Genomic DNA, 16,905 nt, shown 5'->3' with positions numbered 1-16,905 from the left:
TCCTGGAGATTGGAGCGATCAGACTCGCCCTGAGACGCTTTCACCCCCTGCTCACGGGTCACCCAATTCGAGTTCAATCGGACATCACAGCGGTGGCGTATATAAACCATCAGGGGGGTACCCGCAGCAGGGTGGCGATGCAGGAAGTCTCCCACATTCTTCGTTGGGCCGAGACCAACCACTCTACCATTTCCGCGGTGCACATTCCGGGCGGCGACTTTCTCAGCCGTCAGGGTCTTGCCTCGGGGGAGTGGGAACTTCATCCAGAGGTTTTCCGGCAAATCTGCCTTCGCTGGGGAACCCCGGACGTGGACCTGATGGCGTCCAGACTGAACGCCAAAGTTCACAACTTCATAGCACGTTCTCGGGATCCTCAGGCCATCAGGGTGGACGCAGATATCCCCGTGGCATCGGTTCCAACTCCCGTATGTGTTTCCTCCGCTTCCCTCACTACGAAGGTGATCCGAACAATCAAGACGGAGGGGGTTCCGGTCATCCTTGTCGCCCCGGATTGGCCACGTCGCGCATGGTACGCGGAGCTCGTATCCGACGTCCCCTGGCGGTTACCAGACCGCCCAGATCTGCTTCGCCAAGGGCCGATCTTCCACCAGAGCTCAGGGGCCCTACGTTTAACGGCGTGGCTGTTGAAACCTGGATTCTAACTCAAGCCGGTTTCTCTCAGCAGGTCATTCCCACCATTATAAGCGCTCGCAAAGCGTCTTCCGCTTGCATCTATCACCGCACCTGGAAAGCCTTCTTCTCGTGGTGCAGGCTCCGAGGTCGCCCTCCTCTCGTTTTCTCTATCTCTTCCATTTTGGATTTCCTACAGTCCGGCTTGGATTCCGGCCTGGCGCTGAGTTCCCTCAAAAGGTCAGATCTCAGCTTTATCCGTGTTGTTCCAACGTAAGATTGCTGCCAATTTTCAAGTCAGGACCTTCATTCAGGGGGTCTCCCATGTGGTACCCCCCTACAGAATGCCGTTAGAGACCTGGGATCTCAATTTGGTTCTTTGTGTTCTTCAGGAACCTCTGTTTGAGCCTCTGCAAGACGTCCCGCTACCTGTCCTCTCCTGGAAGGTTGCCTTCCTTGTAGCGGTGACATCTATCAGACGGGTCTCAGAATTGGCTGCTTTATCCTGCCGGGTGCCTTTCCTTGCCTTCCACCAGGACAAGGTAGTCCTACGCCCATCTCCGGTTTTTCTCCCTAAGGTGGTCTCATCTTTTCACCTTAATGAGGACATCATTCTTCCCTCCTGCCCACAGCCAAAACACAGGGTCGAAAAGGCCCTTCATACCCTGGATGTGGTACGGGCCCTTAGGAGGTACATTTCCAGAACTGCTCATTTCCGCAAATCGGACTCCCTCTTTGTTCTCCCGGAGGGTCACAGAAAGGGTTTGGCTGCGTCTAAGGCCACGATAGCCAGATGGATTCGGTCTGCTATCCAAGAATCCTATCGGGTCAGGGGCAAACCAATCCCAGCGGGGATTAGAGCACACTCCACTCGGTCGATGGGTGCTTCCTGGGCCATCCAGCACCAGGCAACAGCGGAGCAGGTTTGCAAGGCCGCAACGTGGTCCAGCCTGCATACTTTCACAAAGCACTACAATGTCCACATTCATTCTTCTGCGGATGCGGCCCTTGGCAGACGTATTCTGCAAGCGGCCGTCGCGCATTTATAGTCAGATGGTACACGGAGTTATTTGATTGTATTGTTTCCCACCCAGGGACTGCTTTGGGACGTCCCATGGTCCTGTGTCCCCCAATGTGGCGAAGGAGAAATAGGGATTTTTGTGTGTACTCACCGTAAAATCCTTTTCTTCGAGCCACTCATTGGGGGACACAGCACCCACCCTGTTAGCCTTATGGCTTGTTACCTTTTTGATTCCTGACATTCTTTGACTTGTTGTACTCTAATATTAGGTATTGTACTGTTATTAATCTCCCACTGCTTTTGCACTGAACTGGGTCTCTGGAAGCCAGCATGAGGGTGTATACTGCAGGGGAGGAGCCAACTTTTTTTGTCTCAACTTAGTGTCAGCCTCCTAGTGAGAGCAGCATAACACCCATGGTCCCGTGTCCCCCAATGAGTGGCTCGGAGAAAGGGATTTGTGTGTACTCACCATAAAATCCTTATTTCTTTCAAAAGTACAACTCATCCTGCAAAAAACAAGCCCTCATATGGCTATATTGAGGGGGGGAAAAATGGCTCTGGGGAAAAAAAAACACTGAAAACCACCCAGGGGTAATGCGAAACATGAACAAGCTGATTTGCAAGTCTGGAAAAGCCAAAAAAAGTAGTCACCCTTTGGTGTGCAATCTGCAGCAATTTTTACAATTCAAACACATAACCCATGTTTTTTTTTGCAGCAGAAGTTGAGTGGATGTTGGTTTGTTTTTACTAAAATGGATGCACACTGCTGACATACCGTAACTTTCTCACCAGGGGGCAGCATTTCTGAACCAGTCTCAAAGATGACAGTTCATTTTATGCAGCTTTTGGTTGGGACTATATATGGACCAATGTCTCAAAGCAGCTATTTCCTTCCCGATGGAAACAGGCAAAACACTTCATCGGGTGAAATCATCATTTGTGCAGAATAAGGTTCTTGGTGGTGCATCGCCCTGTGTGAACAAGCAGACTAGAAGTGATGTGCAAAACAGACACTTACCAATTGGGAATCGCATCGTGCCACTGGTTGGTAAATGCCCGTTTTACTTGGTCTGCTTGTGTAAATGATGCACACTGATCGTTAAGTGAATGTACGATGCACCACCAAGAACCTTGATCCTTTGTGCTGCACAAAAGAATCACACTATAAACTCGATCACGATCCTTCCAGTGTGAATGCAGCCTGACTTGTCTTACAGGCCTTTCCCAACAATCTAATGTAATCGCGGGTTATTTATAGGCAAACAATGCATCTATTATGGGATTAAAATGAGCTTTACACATAAGGATGACAGAGGCAGGTTTAAGCCCTCTCTGGCCTTAGACGACTATTCCACAGCGTCTCAGACAATATAAAATAATTACTTTTATTTAAATGCAAAACATACAATCATTTATTGTAAAACAATTCTATTGGTAAACCTGGCCCAGCAAAGATTGTGGTGTAAGGCATCGTTTGCTTCAAGCCGCACTGACCGACATCCCGGCTGCTCCGGACACTGCAGTTTCATGATGATATACTGTGAGCGGGAGGATTTTGTGTGAAGCCCTCCAGCTCTGGAAGAGACGACCCCGCTTGTGCTCAGAATATATTTAGAGGGGATTAATAAGCTCACTATATATCCAAACATTTTTCTATATAGATGCACTTTTTAAGTTAGTACTAATATACTATAAAATAACTTTACAAACACCATCTGAAACCATCCATAAAGTGCCACTACGAAAGACTGGGTGTACTTAATAGAGGGGGGACCCTGTGATATTGCCCAACTTCCACTGTGTAGCAGAGAAGGGATCCTTACAATGTGCGGGGAAGAAGTGAAGAGACAGCCAACATCACAAGACAGCGGGAACATCTGCTCGTTCCTTTGGTCTTTAAAAAAGTCCACACTGCACAACAAAAACAGTTTGTTGGTATAGTATATGTCCCACATTTGGCGTTAACGCCACATCGCCGTTTAGACCTCTTTTTGTTTGTACTGATTGTAGAGGAAAAGTAACTGATCACCAGTGACTGGTGGGATTCACCTCCTGAAACGGTGAATTACACATTGCCTCTGGATGTCAAGAACTTTGCACCCTTTCCCAGCAGCTGTAGTGAAGCCTGTATTATAAGGTGGAGTTCTGCCCATCTGGTTCTGTGTCGTTGCCTGGGGTGGGGTGATTTGGTAAGATATCGAGCTCGTCTACTTGAGGCGTTGGGTGCATAACCACCAGTTGGTCCTGTGGGATGTCTGCGGCGGCTGCAGCCAGGTTTGTAATGGATTTGCTTTTTACACACTGGAAGTCCACATGCCTGCTTTTCCCCTCTTCCTTCTCCCAGGACATCCTGATGAAGGGCCGCTGCACGTAGTTGTAGATCACCTCTGGCCGCCCACCTGGCCTCTTCTTGACTTTTTCCTTATATGTTGGGTAACCTAGAAGAAGTGAGAAACTAGGTAAGATGCTGCTTGTGTCTCATCAATGCGCGCAAGCTATGGAGGCACAAATGGTCTTGGAATTTCTTCGAACTGATAAGTGAGGGAGGCAAACTAAATACATGCCATAATCACACATTGGGTCTATAGGAATGTATACATTTTCACAATTTGCTAACAGAGGAGACAGTGTATATTAAAGTCCTAAATAAGTGTAAAATCAGCTCACCCCTGAGGCGTAATTCCAGGATAGGCGCACAGGAATCCTGCTGCTGCACAGCAATCCTGCTGCTGCACAGCACTCGGCAAACCTGAACCATGTGAACATGGATCCAGCTCACACACCAGGGTGTTGATCCAAATCAAGCCGAATTACAGATTTGTAAGAATTCTTTTTAAAATGGTACATCATCAATTAGGACGTCTCATACATCACCTCCTATTTAATATATGCAATGTTGTCTAAGAACCACCATATGCGTTTCGAACAGTAACGTTCTTGAACACTGGTCACATGTGTTATACATCACCCCCTATTTAAAATATGCAGTGTTGTCTGAGACATCCTAATTGATGTTGTACCATTTTTAAAAGAATTCCTCCAAATAAAGCCGAATAAAAGATTTTTATCAACACGCTGGTGTGTGAGCTGGATCCATTTTCACACTGTTCATAATAAAGTCCCGCTGACAGGTTCTCTATGTAAACTAGGGAAGGGGCCTATTAGTGCTGTAATACTGATTAAAATGATACCTGCGGTGAAGAAATCAGTTTTGTGGTTCTTGTGTGATCATGTCCTCATGCATCAGGACAGGACTATGCGCAGTCTCTTTTCTTGTTGCTCTGGCTGCTCCATTTGCCTCCTGTTTGATTAACAGGTCACTGATCAGTCAGTAACCCCTTTCCTATATTAAATATCACGCCCGTGCACTTTTGTCTCCAGAAAACAACATTAGGTCTCCCACCAAATGGAGGGGGCGCATGTGTTGTCACATCCAAAAGTCTATACTAATTCTCAATCTGCGCATGCCCCGACCCAGCACAAAGTTTACGATCTCCTGTCCTGCGCTGGCTCAATAGTCAAGGTGGGTGGCGCATGAGCAGATTGAGACTTAGTATAGACATTTAGATGCGACAGTGCATGCGCCGTTGGTGCCATATTTTGGGAGACCTAGTGTTTGGAGACAAAGGGCTGCGCAGGCACAATATTAAAAATATCTGGCAATTTACTGACTGATCAGTGACCTGTCATTTAAACTGGAGGCAGACTGAGGGGCCAGAGCACCAAGAAAAGAGACTGCCCACAGTCCCGACCCGATGTACAAATACATGCTTACAGCAAAACGTTAACACATTGCACAAGAACCACAAAACTGATTTCTTCACTACAGGTATCATTTTAATCAGTATTAGAGCACTAATATGGCCCCGTCTCTAGTTTACATAGCAAAATCCTGCTGACAGGTTCTCTTTAAACAAAGTATTGAATACTCACTGTGATCATCTGTCTCAATATAAGCAGTGTGCAGCTTTGGAAGGACTTGTTACTTTAGGTAATTTCTCGGTTAATATGGTTTATTCCATCTTTCATGAAAGCCCGGCTGCTTTGCCTCACTGCCAATGGTGGTACCCCTCCTGCAGATTGACAGTTCGGACTAGGAGCATGCCCCAAACTGAGCGCTGCAGCAGATGCAGGTTTGCATATACCTTACAAGTGATGCAAGCTCTTTGCCTAGGTAACCGGCCACTCAGACTACAAGGTGGCTAGTAACCTAGGCAAAGAACTATACACAATAGAATTAAAAATCTCTCCATTCTTGATTCCAGAGAATTTGATAAGTGAAAGGTAAGAAAACTCCATTAACTGCCCACGTTATAAATATAGACAGGTAGTGGGGGAGGTGCTCACCTTCAATACCTAGCCGGATCTTTTTAAGGCCTCTCTCCTTCAGTACGGACTTTGCTACATCTCGGTTTTCAATATATTTAAAGAACCTGTACAACTTCGTGCTGTAAATAACTTGAGAGAAAAAAAAATATATATCATAAAAAACAATTTCATCATTCTGCGTTACCGGAGAACTCTCCTTATAAAATGCATTGGGAAATATAACCTAGTCGTACATCAAAGACTGTCTGCCAGGAATCTGCTACTTTCTCTACCTCATAGAAAAAAAAAAGCTAGATACTTTCCATTGCTTAGATATTCCCAAAACTTATTTCACTTTGGGAGATGTTATGATTATACCTAGCACCTATGAGCTCTGCTTTACATGGCCGGTTAATTGCATGGGAAGAAATTAGCTGTAGCATTATCAGATGCTTGTACAATGATATAAATATTACACATCCCGGGGTCCAACCTCTGTACAGACACTGAACAAGTAGGAGATCCTTTGAAATGATAACCCAGCAACATGCAGAAATGTGGATGGGAAACAGTACCAAAGTTTGAGGTTTGTTTTTAGGTCGTAATGATAGAATTGTACGGATCAAAGGCTGGGGGTCTCGATCGATCGCTGCCTGCAACAACTTTGAGTTAGGCAAAAACGTAAAACATTTCATGCAGGTTTACTCCAGAATTCCAACTAAAACTCCTTGATGAACTGGGACCTAAATCTGCTAGACTTCAAGAATAAGAACATATCTTACTTTGTGAGTATTCTTCTCCCATCTGCGGAGGGTACTCTTCATCCCAGTCCACTACGTCGTCATCAGTTAGCACCACTATGTGACATTCTCGCTCTCCACTCTGAGCGCTGGCAACCATCAAGGGCAGGATCATCTCCTCCAAGTAAAACTCAAACTGTCTCCGGGCTCCATCGTTGGACAGTTCATGCATTAGCGCACCTGAAATATGCAAGAAATTAATGCATCTGAAACATCTGCTCTTCCAAGATATAGGCAGTAAGTAACAAAAAGGCAAAGGAAGTTACACTGAGGTAATCAGTAACAAAAGGCACAGGAAGTTATACTGAAATAAAGCAAAAAAGGTACAAGACACAGAAAGGGAATACCAAACGAGAAAGAAGCTACATGGATGGTGACTGCATCATTGATCTGTGCTGCCACACAAGAGAAAAGTGTGAAATGGAAAGAGCTGGACAGACGCAGAGAAGTTTCTACCATATACTTACTGAGGTCTCTGCATTTGATAGTGCTATATTCAAATGAGATACATAGATAGTCACACGCTTCTCTTAGCTCAGGGATAGATATTCCATCAGGACAGCGAATTATCCCCGTCTTGTAGTAATCCTTATAAAACAACAACAACAAAAAAAATTATCAAAAAAGCTCTGTTCACACTTGTACTATGATGCTCACAGCAAATATATTTTTTAATTTTTTTTTTTTAAATGGCAAAAATGATGCAATCTGCAGATACCTCCCACCAAAAATACCATAGTCCAATTAAAGTCAAGTCCGGATCTGTAATGTGATCTGTCCCAGCAGTCATGGCTCGGTTATAAGAAGCTAGGATGCCGGCATTAGCACAACCCATAACTGGAAGGGGAAATCCTCGTCTGGCTTCTATATATGTGCACTGGTCCCCATTTCTCCCATGTAAAACCCTTTACTGCCTTGTCTCGGCAATTACCGGTACTTTCATTTTACATATTCGTAACAAAGCTGCATAATAGATTTGTGACTGTCTGTCTGCAGTCTCCAACATCATGTCCGCTCTCTATCTGAAACTCAACCTCTCCAAAACTGAACTTCTTCTGCTCCCGCCTTCTACTAACCTCCCTAAATCTGACATTTCCCTCTCCGTGGCTGGCACCATAATAACACCCCGGCAGCAGGCGCGCTGTCTGGGTGTTATGTTTGACTCCGATCTCTCCTTCACCTCCCACATACAATCTCTTGCCCGCTCGTGCCGCTTACACCTAAAGAACATCTCTAGAATCCGCCCTTTTCTCACCATGGAGACAACAAAAACTCTCACTGTCGCCCTAATCCACTCCCGCCTGGACTACTGTAACGCTCTACTAATTGGCCTCTGTTACTCGACTTTCCCCTCTCCAGTCTATCCTTAATGCGGCAGCTAGGGTCGTCCATCTGGCTAATCGTTACTCGGACGTGTCCACTCTTCGCCAGTAGTTACACTGGCTGCCCATTCATTACAGGATACAATTCAAAGTACTTGTTCTCACCCACAAAGCTCTCCACAGTGTGGCACCCCCTTACATCTCCTCCCTCATCGGCCTAGCCGACCACTGCGCTCTGCAAACGACTTTCGACTAACCTCTGCACCTCTGTACCTCCCACTCCTGACTCCAAGACTTCTCCCGTGCTGCGCCAATCCTCTGGAATGCTCTACCCCCCCCAAGATATTAGGACCATCCACAACTTGCATAGTTTTAGGCGCTCGCTCAAAACACATTTGTTCAGAGCTGCCTACCATATTAACTAATCAAAGTCATTTTATGTTTGTGTGTGTGTAGCCCATTCACTATCTCCATCTACCCCCCACCCCCTGAAGATGGCTGGAGGCCCCTCCCCAATGTGAGCACAATGCAGCTATGGAGAGGAGCAGAATACAGACCACTTCATAATGCAGGGCTGAAGCTGCCGCGGCCTGGTATTGATCATCATCTACTAGACCACATGTACACTACAGCTGAGACCGCGGCATCACAGATGAGGAATCGACGTCTCAGTCTGGAATGTAAAGTCTTAAGTGCTAAGATGATATAAACAGCTGCTCCGCCACAGCGTCATAACCCACTCTCCAAAATCTCATATGGTTTTAAGTGCTCCGCAACATACTTCAGCAAGAAAAAAGTACATGGTGCAGCCCAATAATAAACTCCAAAATAGACTCTCGTGATGCGAGACAGGAATAGTTGCAGGGTTTATTATGAAGAATGAGGATTGCAGATGTACGTCTCGGTGTCTCCACCTCTGCCCCAAGACAACTGTCGGGATCGGTCCGCAGGAGAGGCCACGTCCCATCAGAGTTACCGCTGAGGTCCTCGTATGGACCATCTAAATAGTTGGACACTGATTGCTATCGGATCTTTTTCTAATAGGGAAGGGACAGCATGTCGGACCGCTCTTAACTTCCATTACACGGTGGGCTAATGTGTCTCAGCCACTTCCAGTAGTTCACTCACCCCTATTCTGCATCCCTCAGCCATTTCCAGGTCCCTCACCCCTACTCTGCACCCCTCCGACTTCCTGGAAATGTCTGATACTCACCCCTACTCTGTACCCCTCTCTCAGCCACTTCCAAGAGGTCACTCACCCCTACTCTGCACCCCTCTTTCAGCCACTTCCAGGAGGTCAGTCACCCCTACTCTGCACCCCTCTATCAGACATTTCCAGGAAGTCACTCACCCCTACTCTGCACCCCTCTATCAAACATTTCCAGGAAGTCATTCACCCCTACTCTGCACCCCTCTGTCAACCAAGAAAAGAAGGACTAATATGGTATGCACTACCACAATTATTGAAACCAGCTATATGCGTTTATGAATATGAAAAAGCACCTTTATTCAACACCTCAAAAAAAACATTAAAAACATTTAAAACATGATATCCAAATCAACCCACACATCATACCCAATAGTCCATACAGTCCCAATGATGCCGACAATACCTAATAGACATATTCATAGCCCTATCTGCACCAAATCCATAACCCTGCATGAAGTATCTGTTCGGGCTAAAGTCACGTGACCAATATAAAGACTGAAGCACCCAGAATAGGTGACCATGCTGTGGACTGTCCCTAGGTCAGAGTAACTAACCATAGAGCTGCACAAAGGCAGTGAATACAACCTGTAATCAGTCCAATAGAGCCCGCAGCACGTAGCAGGGATTGGTAGCAGAGGGTTTTCACGGCAAAACTGGCATCCCCATGAACCAGGGAGCCAAACGGGCCAAATAGCCCAAAAATGCGGGTGGGTATGGCGGGAGCTAACCCAACGCGTGTCGCTGCCGCAGCAGCTTCGTCAGGGGAAGTGCTGCACCCCTCTATCAGACATTTCCAGGACGTCACTCACCCCTACTCTGCACCCCTCTATCAGGCACTTCCAGGTCACTCACCCCTACTCTGCAGCCCTCTATCAGGCACTTCCAGGTCACTCACCCCTACTCTGTGCCCCTCTCTAACCCCAAAAGTAATGGAAACCCTAATAAACCCATTCGGTTGCTCTCTTTCCCCTAAAAGTCAAAACGCATTAAAAGGGAACCTGCCGCCACTCTGGCAGTTCTGATTTACTAAATACTTGTACCTTCCCAATGTAAAAGCATTTCAGGGGCATATTTTCTTATACCTCTGCATTGTGTAGCCACTCTTAGGCTATGTGCCCACGTTGCAGAATCCAAGCAGAATTTTCCTCATCAAAACTGGACTCCCTTGCCAGGAAAACCGCTCACGTTTTTATTGGGCATTTGTCGCTTTTTCTCTTGCGTTTTTCTACCGTTTTTTTCCATGCGTCCCAATACAATTATATAGCTGCAAAATCGCTGCGATTCTGCAAAATTAATGAACATGCTGCCTTTTGTTCCGCGATGCGTTTCTGCTGCGGAAAATAACGCAGCATGGGCACAACAATGCGGAATTCCATTAAAAATAACGTGATGCATTTTGTAAGTGTTTTTTTAAGCGTTTCCGCAGTAGAAAAAAAACGCAACATGGGCACATACCCTTAATCCTCCTGGAAATGCATGATTAAATGACAAGGTTGGGTCCATGCCTCTTCTCAGGCTGCATATTCTGTGAGTGCTAATTAAAGGGAACCTGTCAGCATGATTGCGCACAGTCACCTGCAGACTGTCAGGTCGGCGTCATTATACTGATTAAAATGATACCTAGTGATGAAATCCGTCTTGTGGTTACTTTATCTTTATTTTTTAGTTTTGAGTTCATGATATGCTCGTGCTCTGGGGCGGGCCTTAAGGGGGGAGGGTCTTTATGTGGTGCTCTGCTTAGGTATTCATCAGTATGGCCTCATCCTCATCTCTACTGAGGGCTTTGCCACACACTTTGAACAATGAAGACTTGCCTTGTCTGGTTGATCTTATTTTTAACCACCACAACCCCTTGGTATACCAGACCAATGCCCAAACCCCATAACCTCCCTATCCTACATCACTGAAGGGGGGCTTAATTGTCTCCTCTCCAAATCGCATCTCACCACCTGTGCGCTTGACCCCATCACATCCCACCTCCTCCCCAACCTCACCATCACTCTTATCCCATCCCTTTCTAGGACCCCTACTCTTCTCAATCTATACACTTGGCCTGGGTCAACTCAAAGTCCCATGGATTCCAGTACCACCTCTATGCAGATGACACTCAGATCTACCTTTCTGGCCCAGACGTCACCTCTCTGCTGTCCAGAATCCCGGAGTGTCCCATCCCTAACCCACCTCTTCAACCTATTGCTAACTTCTGGGACCTTCCCTTCTGCTTTCAAACATGCCACAATCACGCCTATCCTTAAAAAGCCAACCCTCGATCCAACAGCTATGTCCAGCTATCGCCCAATATCGCTGCTCCCATTCGCTTCCAAACTCCTGAAGCAGCACGTCCACACTGAACTTTCCCCCCCACCTCTCAACTAACTTGCTCTTTGACAATCTACAATCTGGTTTCCGCCCCCATCACTCAACTGAGACAGCCCTGACCAAAATCACTAACGACCTACTTACCGCCAAAGCTAACGGACAATACTCTGTACTCCTCCTTCTAGAGCTGTCCTCGGCTTTCGACACAGTTGACCACTGCCTACTACTACAGACCCTCTCCTCCTTTGGCATCAAAGACCTCCTCGTACCTTTCCAACCGCACATTCAGCGTCTCCCACTTCCACACTATCTCCTCATCCCACCCTCTCTCTGTTGGAGTCCCAAAAGGCTCTGTTCTAGAACCCCTTCTCTTCTCAATCTATACACTTGGCCTGGGTCAACTCAAAGTCCCAGTACCACCTCTATGCTGATGACACTCAGATCTACCTTTCTGGCCCAGATGTCACCTCTCTGCTGTCGAGAATCCCGGAGTGTCTATCAGCCTTATCCTCCTCCTTCTCCTCTCGCTTCCTCAAACTCAATGTGGACAAATCTGAACTCATCATCTTTCCTCCATCCCATAGATCTTCCTTACCTGACCTATCTATCGCAATCAATGACATCATGCTTTCCCCCGTACCGGAAGTCCGCTGCCTCGGAGTAACTTTTGACTCTGCCCTGTCCTTCAAACCGCACATCCAAGATTGTCCACCTCCTGTCGCCTCCAGCTCAAAAATATCTCCAGAATCCGTCCTTTCCTCAACCGTCAATCTACTAAAATGCTTGTGCATGCCCTCATCATCTCCCGCCTTGACTACTGAAACATCCTTTTCTGTGGCTTCCCTGCTAACACCCTTGCACCTCTCCAGTTCATCCTTAACTCTGCTGCCCGACTAATTCATCTCTCTCCTCGCTACTCCTCCGCTTCCCCCCTCTGCAAATCTCTTCGCTGGCTCCCATTCCCTCAGCATCTCCAGTTCAAATTACTAATACTGACCTACAAAGCCATCCATAACCTGTCTCCTCCATATATCTCTGAACTAATCTCCCGATATCTTCCCTCACGTAATCTCCGGTCCTCCCAAGACCTCCTTCTCTCCTCCACACTTATTCGCTGCTCACCCAACCGCCTCCAGGACTTCTCCCAAATATCCCCCATCCTCTGGAATTCTTTGCCCCAACACGTCCGACTATCAACCACATTCGGATCCTTCAGATGGAACCTGAAAAGCCACCTCCATGAAAGCCTACAGCCTGCACTGACCCGGCTGCCTCCTCACCTCTACCGGAGCTACCGCCTCACCAACACCAGAGCTCCTGCAACCCTCAACCTACTGTCTCCATCCCCACCATCCTGTAGAATATAAGCCCGCAAGGGCAGGGTCCTCGCCCCTCTGTATCAGTCTGTAATTGTTAGTTTACTGTAAGTGATATCTGTAACTTGTATGTAACCCCTTCTCATGTACAGCACCATGGAATCAATGGTGCTATATAAATAAGTAATAATAATAATAATAATAATATGGCTTCTGACAGGTCACTGATCCCTCACTGACCTGTCCCCTATTTTACATAATGAATATTATATATAGAAAAACAAAACAAGCTTCTGCAGGCAGGCACCGCCCTATGCTGCAACATGATCGTATGCATAATGTGTACTTTATTTGATGGGATACAAATTTTGAAACTAATTTTTTATGAATTTATGCACACCAAATAAAAAAATAAATAAATACACATTATAGATGCAATCATGCTGCAGCACCTGCCTGCAGAAGGCGATTTTTATTTTTTTCCCCCCCATTATCTATAACATTCATTATTATCCCTCACTGACCTGTCAGAAGCCATACTGATGAATACCTAATCAGAGAATCACATGAAGACCCCCCACAGGCCACTCCAGAGCACGAGCATATCATTAGCTCAAAAACTGAGAATAAAGATTAAAACAACAAGACAGATTTCATCATTAGGTATGTATGTATGTATGTATGTATGTATGTATGTATGTATGTATGTATGTATGTATGTATGTATGTATGTATGTATGTATGTATGTATGTATGTATATATATATATATATATATATATATATATATATATATATATATATATATATATATATATATATAATCAGTATAACGGCGATGACCTGACATTGTGTAGGTTACTGTGCACAATCCTGCGGACAGGTTCCCTTTAAGCAGTGTCACCATCAGGGTACAATGGTTCAACAAAGAAAATGTCAATATCCTATACAGTTGTCTCTCTATACATTTCCAGGAGGAATAATAGAGAAACACCACAACCCCCAGAAATGTGGTTATCTCGTGGGAAATACAAGATTTCAGCAAAGCGGCGAGGTCCTCTCTAAAGAGAATAATTCATCGGTGCCACAGCTTCTGGAATCTAAGAACATTTCTCATATCAAGCAGAAATGAGCACAGAAAGTTACAAAGGAAATAAGACAGAAGAAATATGCAGAAAGGAAAAGGAAGATACCAGGCCACCACAAAGAGCATAAAACATGAAGAAAAACTGCAGGACAGAGTGACGGACACAGAAAACCCTCAGAGCATATATGTAAGATCATCAGGTAGGAGAAAAGCAACAAATGTCAGCAGGCAGCACGATTTCTCACCAAAATGGCCCGAAACACAGTGGAGCTGATTCCCTCTGCCACGTCAAACTCTCCCTTGTCATTAGGACGCGTGAAATTATGTTCTCTGCCAGATCCAAACATCCTGCACAACGAGATCGGCACGGGTGAGAAAGATTAGAGGAGTCACAGAAGCAACTCTGCAAACGGCAGATTTTTTTAAATCTCATTTATTTATTTATTTATTATGTACACCGCTCCTGCGCAGACCCATGTGTAGCTCGACCCTGCGGTCATGTAACCATTTCATCCTTCTCATTAGGCCGGGTCACACGTACGAGTCTCTCGCATCAATACCCGGCACTCGGATCAGAGCGTGTGGCTGAATAGAAATACATGCAGCCGCACACTCCGCTCCCGAGTGCCGGCGGCAGTGCCGGGTATTGATGCACGGGTTTCTCGCATCACACTCGCAAGTGTGACCCGGCCTTACAAGTAGGATGGCAAGAAGAAACAGTTGGGAGTAAGGATCCTTTTACAGGGCTGATGAATTACCCTAAATAAACTCTGATATGATATAGGAAGTCGATCGTCGCTTGTTTCCTTCCATTCACAATGCCGGTGAGGGGGTTCCTACGAATCATCGGCCATTCGTTATTTTATATCGGCACTAATTCTCGGTTTACACCATGAGACAAGCTACCAACTAATGAGAATCTTTCTATATGAATAAAAGTTGTAATCAACAAGCGTTTTCTCATTTGTCGCTTGCTTACTGGGCAATAATGGGAAAGTTTGTCTGGTGATCACTGCCCTGTGCAAAAAGACCCTTGAGGCGCAGTCAGACAGCCGTATAAAACAGACAGAGATCAGACCACAATTCACAGACTGGCTAGTGGCTCTCCCGACACAAGCGCGACAGCATCATGTATTTCTAGGCAGCTGTCACGAAAATATATAACGGAATAGGAGCAGAGCTGTAGTTTTCAGCGTGGAGCTTTGCCGTTTCAGGTCCAATTGCAATTTACATCCGGCTGAAAACCAGCCGATGGTGGGAGTGCTGGACCTTAAATGCAACACTGATGACCTATGCTAATAATTGGTCATTAATATCATAATGCTGGACAACTCCTTTAAACAGATGCGTACAGAATGTTTGGAACCATAGAGAGTTGCCGGTCTTAAAGGTGAGCGGTGAACACTAATGAGATCCAGACCATTTGCAAAGTTTTGAAAAATACATTTGTTTTAGATGCTTCAATTGCAAAAAGAGGACAAACCTGTTAAAAAAGGTAATCTGTCACCAGGTTTTCCATACTCAGAGCAGCATAATGTAGGAGCAGAAACTCCATTCCAGCAATGTGTCACTTGCTGCAGGTTTGATAAAAATCAGTTCTCTCGGATGCAGATCTAGCAGTTCTCCAAATGCTGAGCTCTGTGAAACCTCAATCACATTACTAATTGGCAGCTCTCTGTGTACCCCATGTATTGACAGAAGGTTGTCAATTAGTGATGGGGCAGGATGAGACACCTAGTCCTGTAGTGATAATCTCCTGCTGATAAAACAGTAATTTTATCAAATCGACAGCAAGTAGCACAGTAAGTGACACTTTGCAGGAATCTGAGTGTCTGCCCTAACATCATGCTGCTCTCAGATTAGGTGGAAAAACTCCTTGGGTGTCAGTTTCCCTTAAAATAGTTCAATATTCAGCAATCAGAACAATTCCTATACACAGCAGGACCAATCAAAATAAATATGCCCTCCAACTATGGACTTCCCAGGTTGCGAGGAGTGAATTGGAGAGACTCCAGACTGTCAAAACGGACAAAAAGTCACCTGTGCTTTAGACTATAAAGTGGGCCACAAATGAGATCGATGAGGCCATTCGGCAGAAAGCCATCTCTCCCGATTGCCCCATTATGAGTTTGGCCAATCATTCAGGTGTTATTAACAGGGATAGGGGAGAAGGTCTGGCGACGGCCATCTTTACTAAAAGCAAAAAGATTGAGCTTTAAAATTCCAACAGCCCAATTCTTCTCCCCATCAAGGCTCCCCCATACACAGGAGATGGTTGGCCAGTCTCATCAAAGTTTCATCTAAACAAAAGCTTTACATTAAGGAACTGCTAAATAGGGTAATTGCCTTATAAGTGGACACAAGACTAGGTTTTTGCTCAATATTGCAAGGACACGGCCTGCAGCAAGATGACAGAATGCCATTATCCGCCATAAAAAAAATCATAGACTGAGCCGAGAAGACAGCCTCATAGCGACTGGACCATGAAATGCAAAATACCAACCTGCCCAACATTGTGTTCGGCTGCGCTGTGAAAATGGCCGGGTCTACAACAAATCTGGTGTTGTCCACTATCAGGGTGACCCTCTCGGAGGTGCGGATGTTCCGCGCTCCTTCCTTTACATTCTCGTACACATACACCATCTCTCCCGCCGTCTTACAGTTCCCTTCTGAACTCGACTGGCTACTGTTCCGGCTACAGAGCCCAACGCTACTACTGGAACCGTTGGGGGAGATTTTCTGAGGGCGGGGGCTGCTCGGCCGGGATGAACAGTATTCCTTCTCTCGATCTATAAAAGAAAACCAAGTCTTTCTTTATAAACATGTGGATGGCAGGCGAGACATTTTTCAGGTATAGACTTACAGAGCCACAATTGTGTGTATATAGCGAGTA

The 16,905-nt window shown here is 45.8% G+C and overlaps 1 protein-coding gene across 5 annotated transcripts in view; it reads right to left on the bottom strand.

Annotated features, from left to right (window-relative positions):
- Window positions 1-3,015: 3,015 nt before the first annotated feature.
- Window positions 3,016-16,905, bottom strand: part of BTBD10 (BTB domain containing 10) — a 58,762-nt gene continuing 44,872 nt past the window's right edge. For all 5 annotated transcript variants that reach the window (XM_077287223.1, XM_077287221.1, XM_077287224.1 and 2 more), the window contains 6 exons: window positions 16,516-16,801; window positions 14,258-14,360; window positions 7,227-7,347; window positions 6,742-6,939; window positions 5,999-6,109; window positions 3,016-4,089 (listed from right to left, as the gene is read on the bottom strand). In XM_077287223.1, the coding sequence (XP_077143338.1) occupies window positions 3,782-4,089; window positions 5,999-6,109; window positions 6,742-6,939; window positions 7,227-7,347; window positions 14,258-14,360; window positions 16,516-16,801 (1,127 nt within the window). In that variant the 3' untranslated portion in view covers window positions 3,016-3,781. The remainder of the gene's footprint in view (window positions 4,090-5,998; window positions 6,110-6,741; window positions 6,940-7,226; window positions 7,348-14,257; window positions 14,361-16,515; window positions 16,802-16,905) is intronic.

Source organism: Ranitomeya variabilis, chromosome 2 (genome assembly GCF_051348905.1).
Source record: "Ranitomeya variabilis isolate aRanVar5 chromosome 2, aRanVar5.hap1, whole genome shotgun sequence".
NCBI lineage: Eukaryota > Metazoa > Chordata > Amphibia > Anura > Dendrobatidae > Ranitomeya > Ranitomeya variabilis.
The sequence above is the reverse complement of the archived record's forward strand: the minus strand, read 5'-3'. Positions and strand labels throughout refer to the sequence as shown.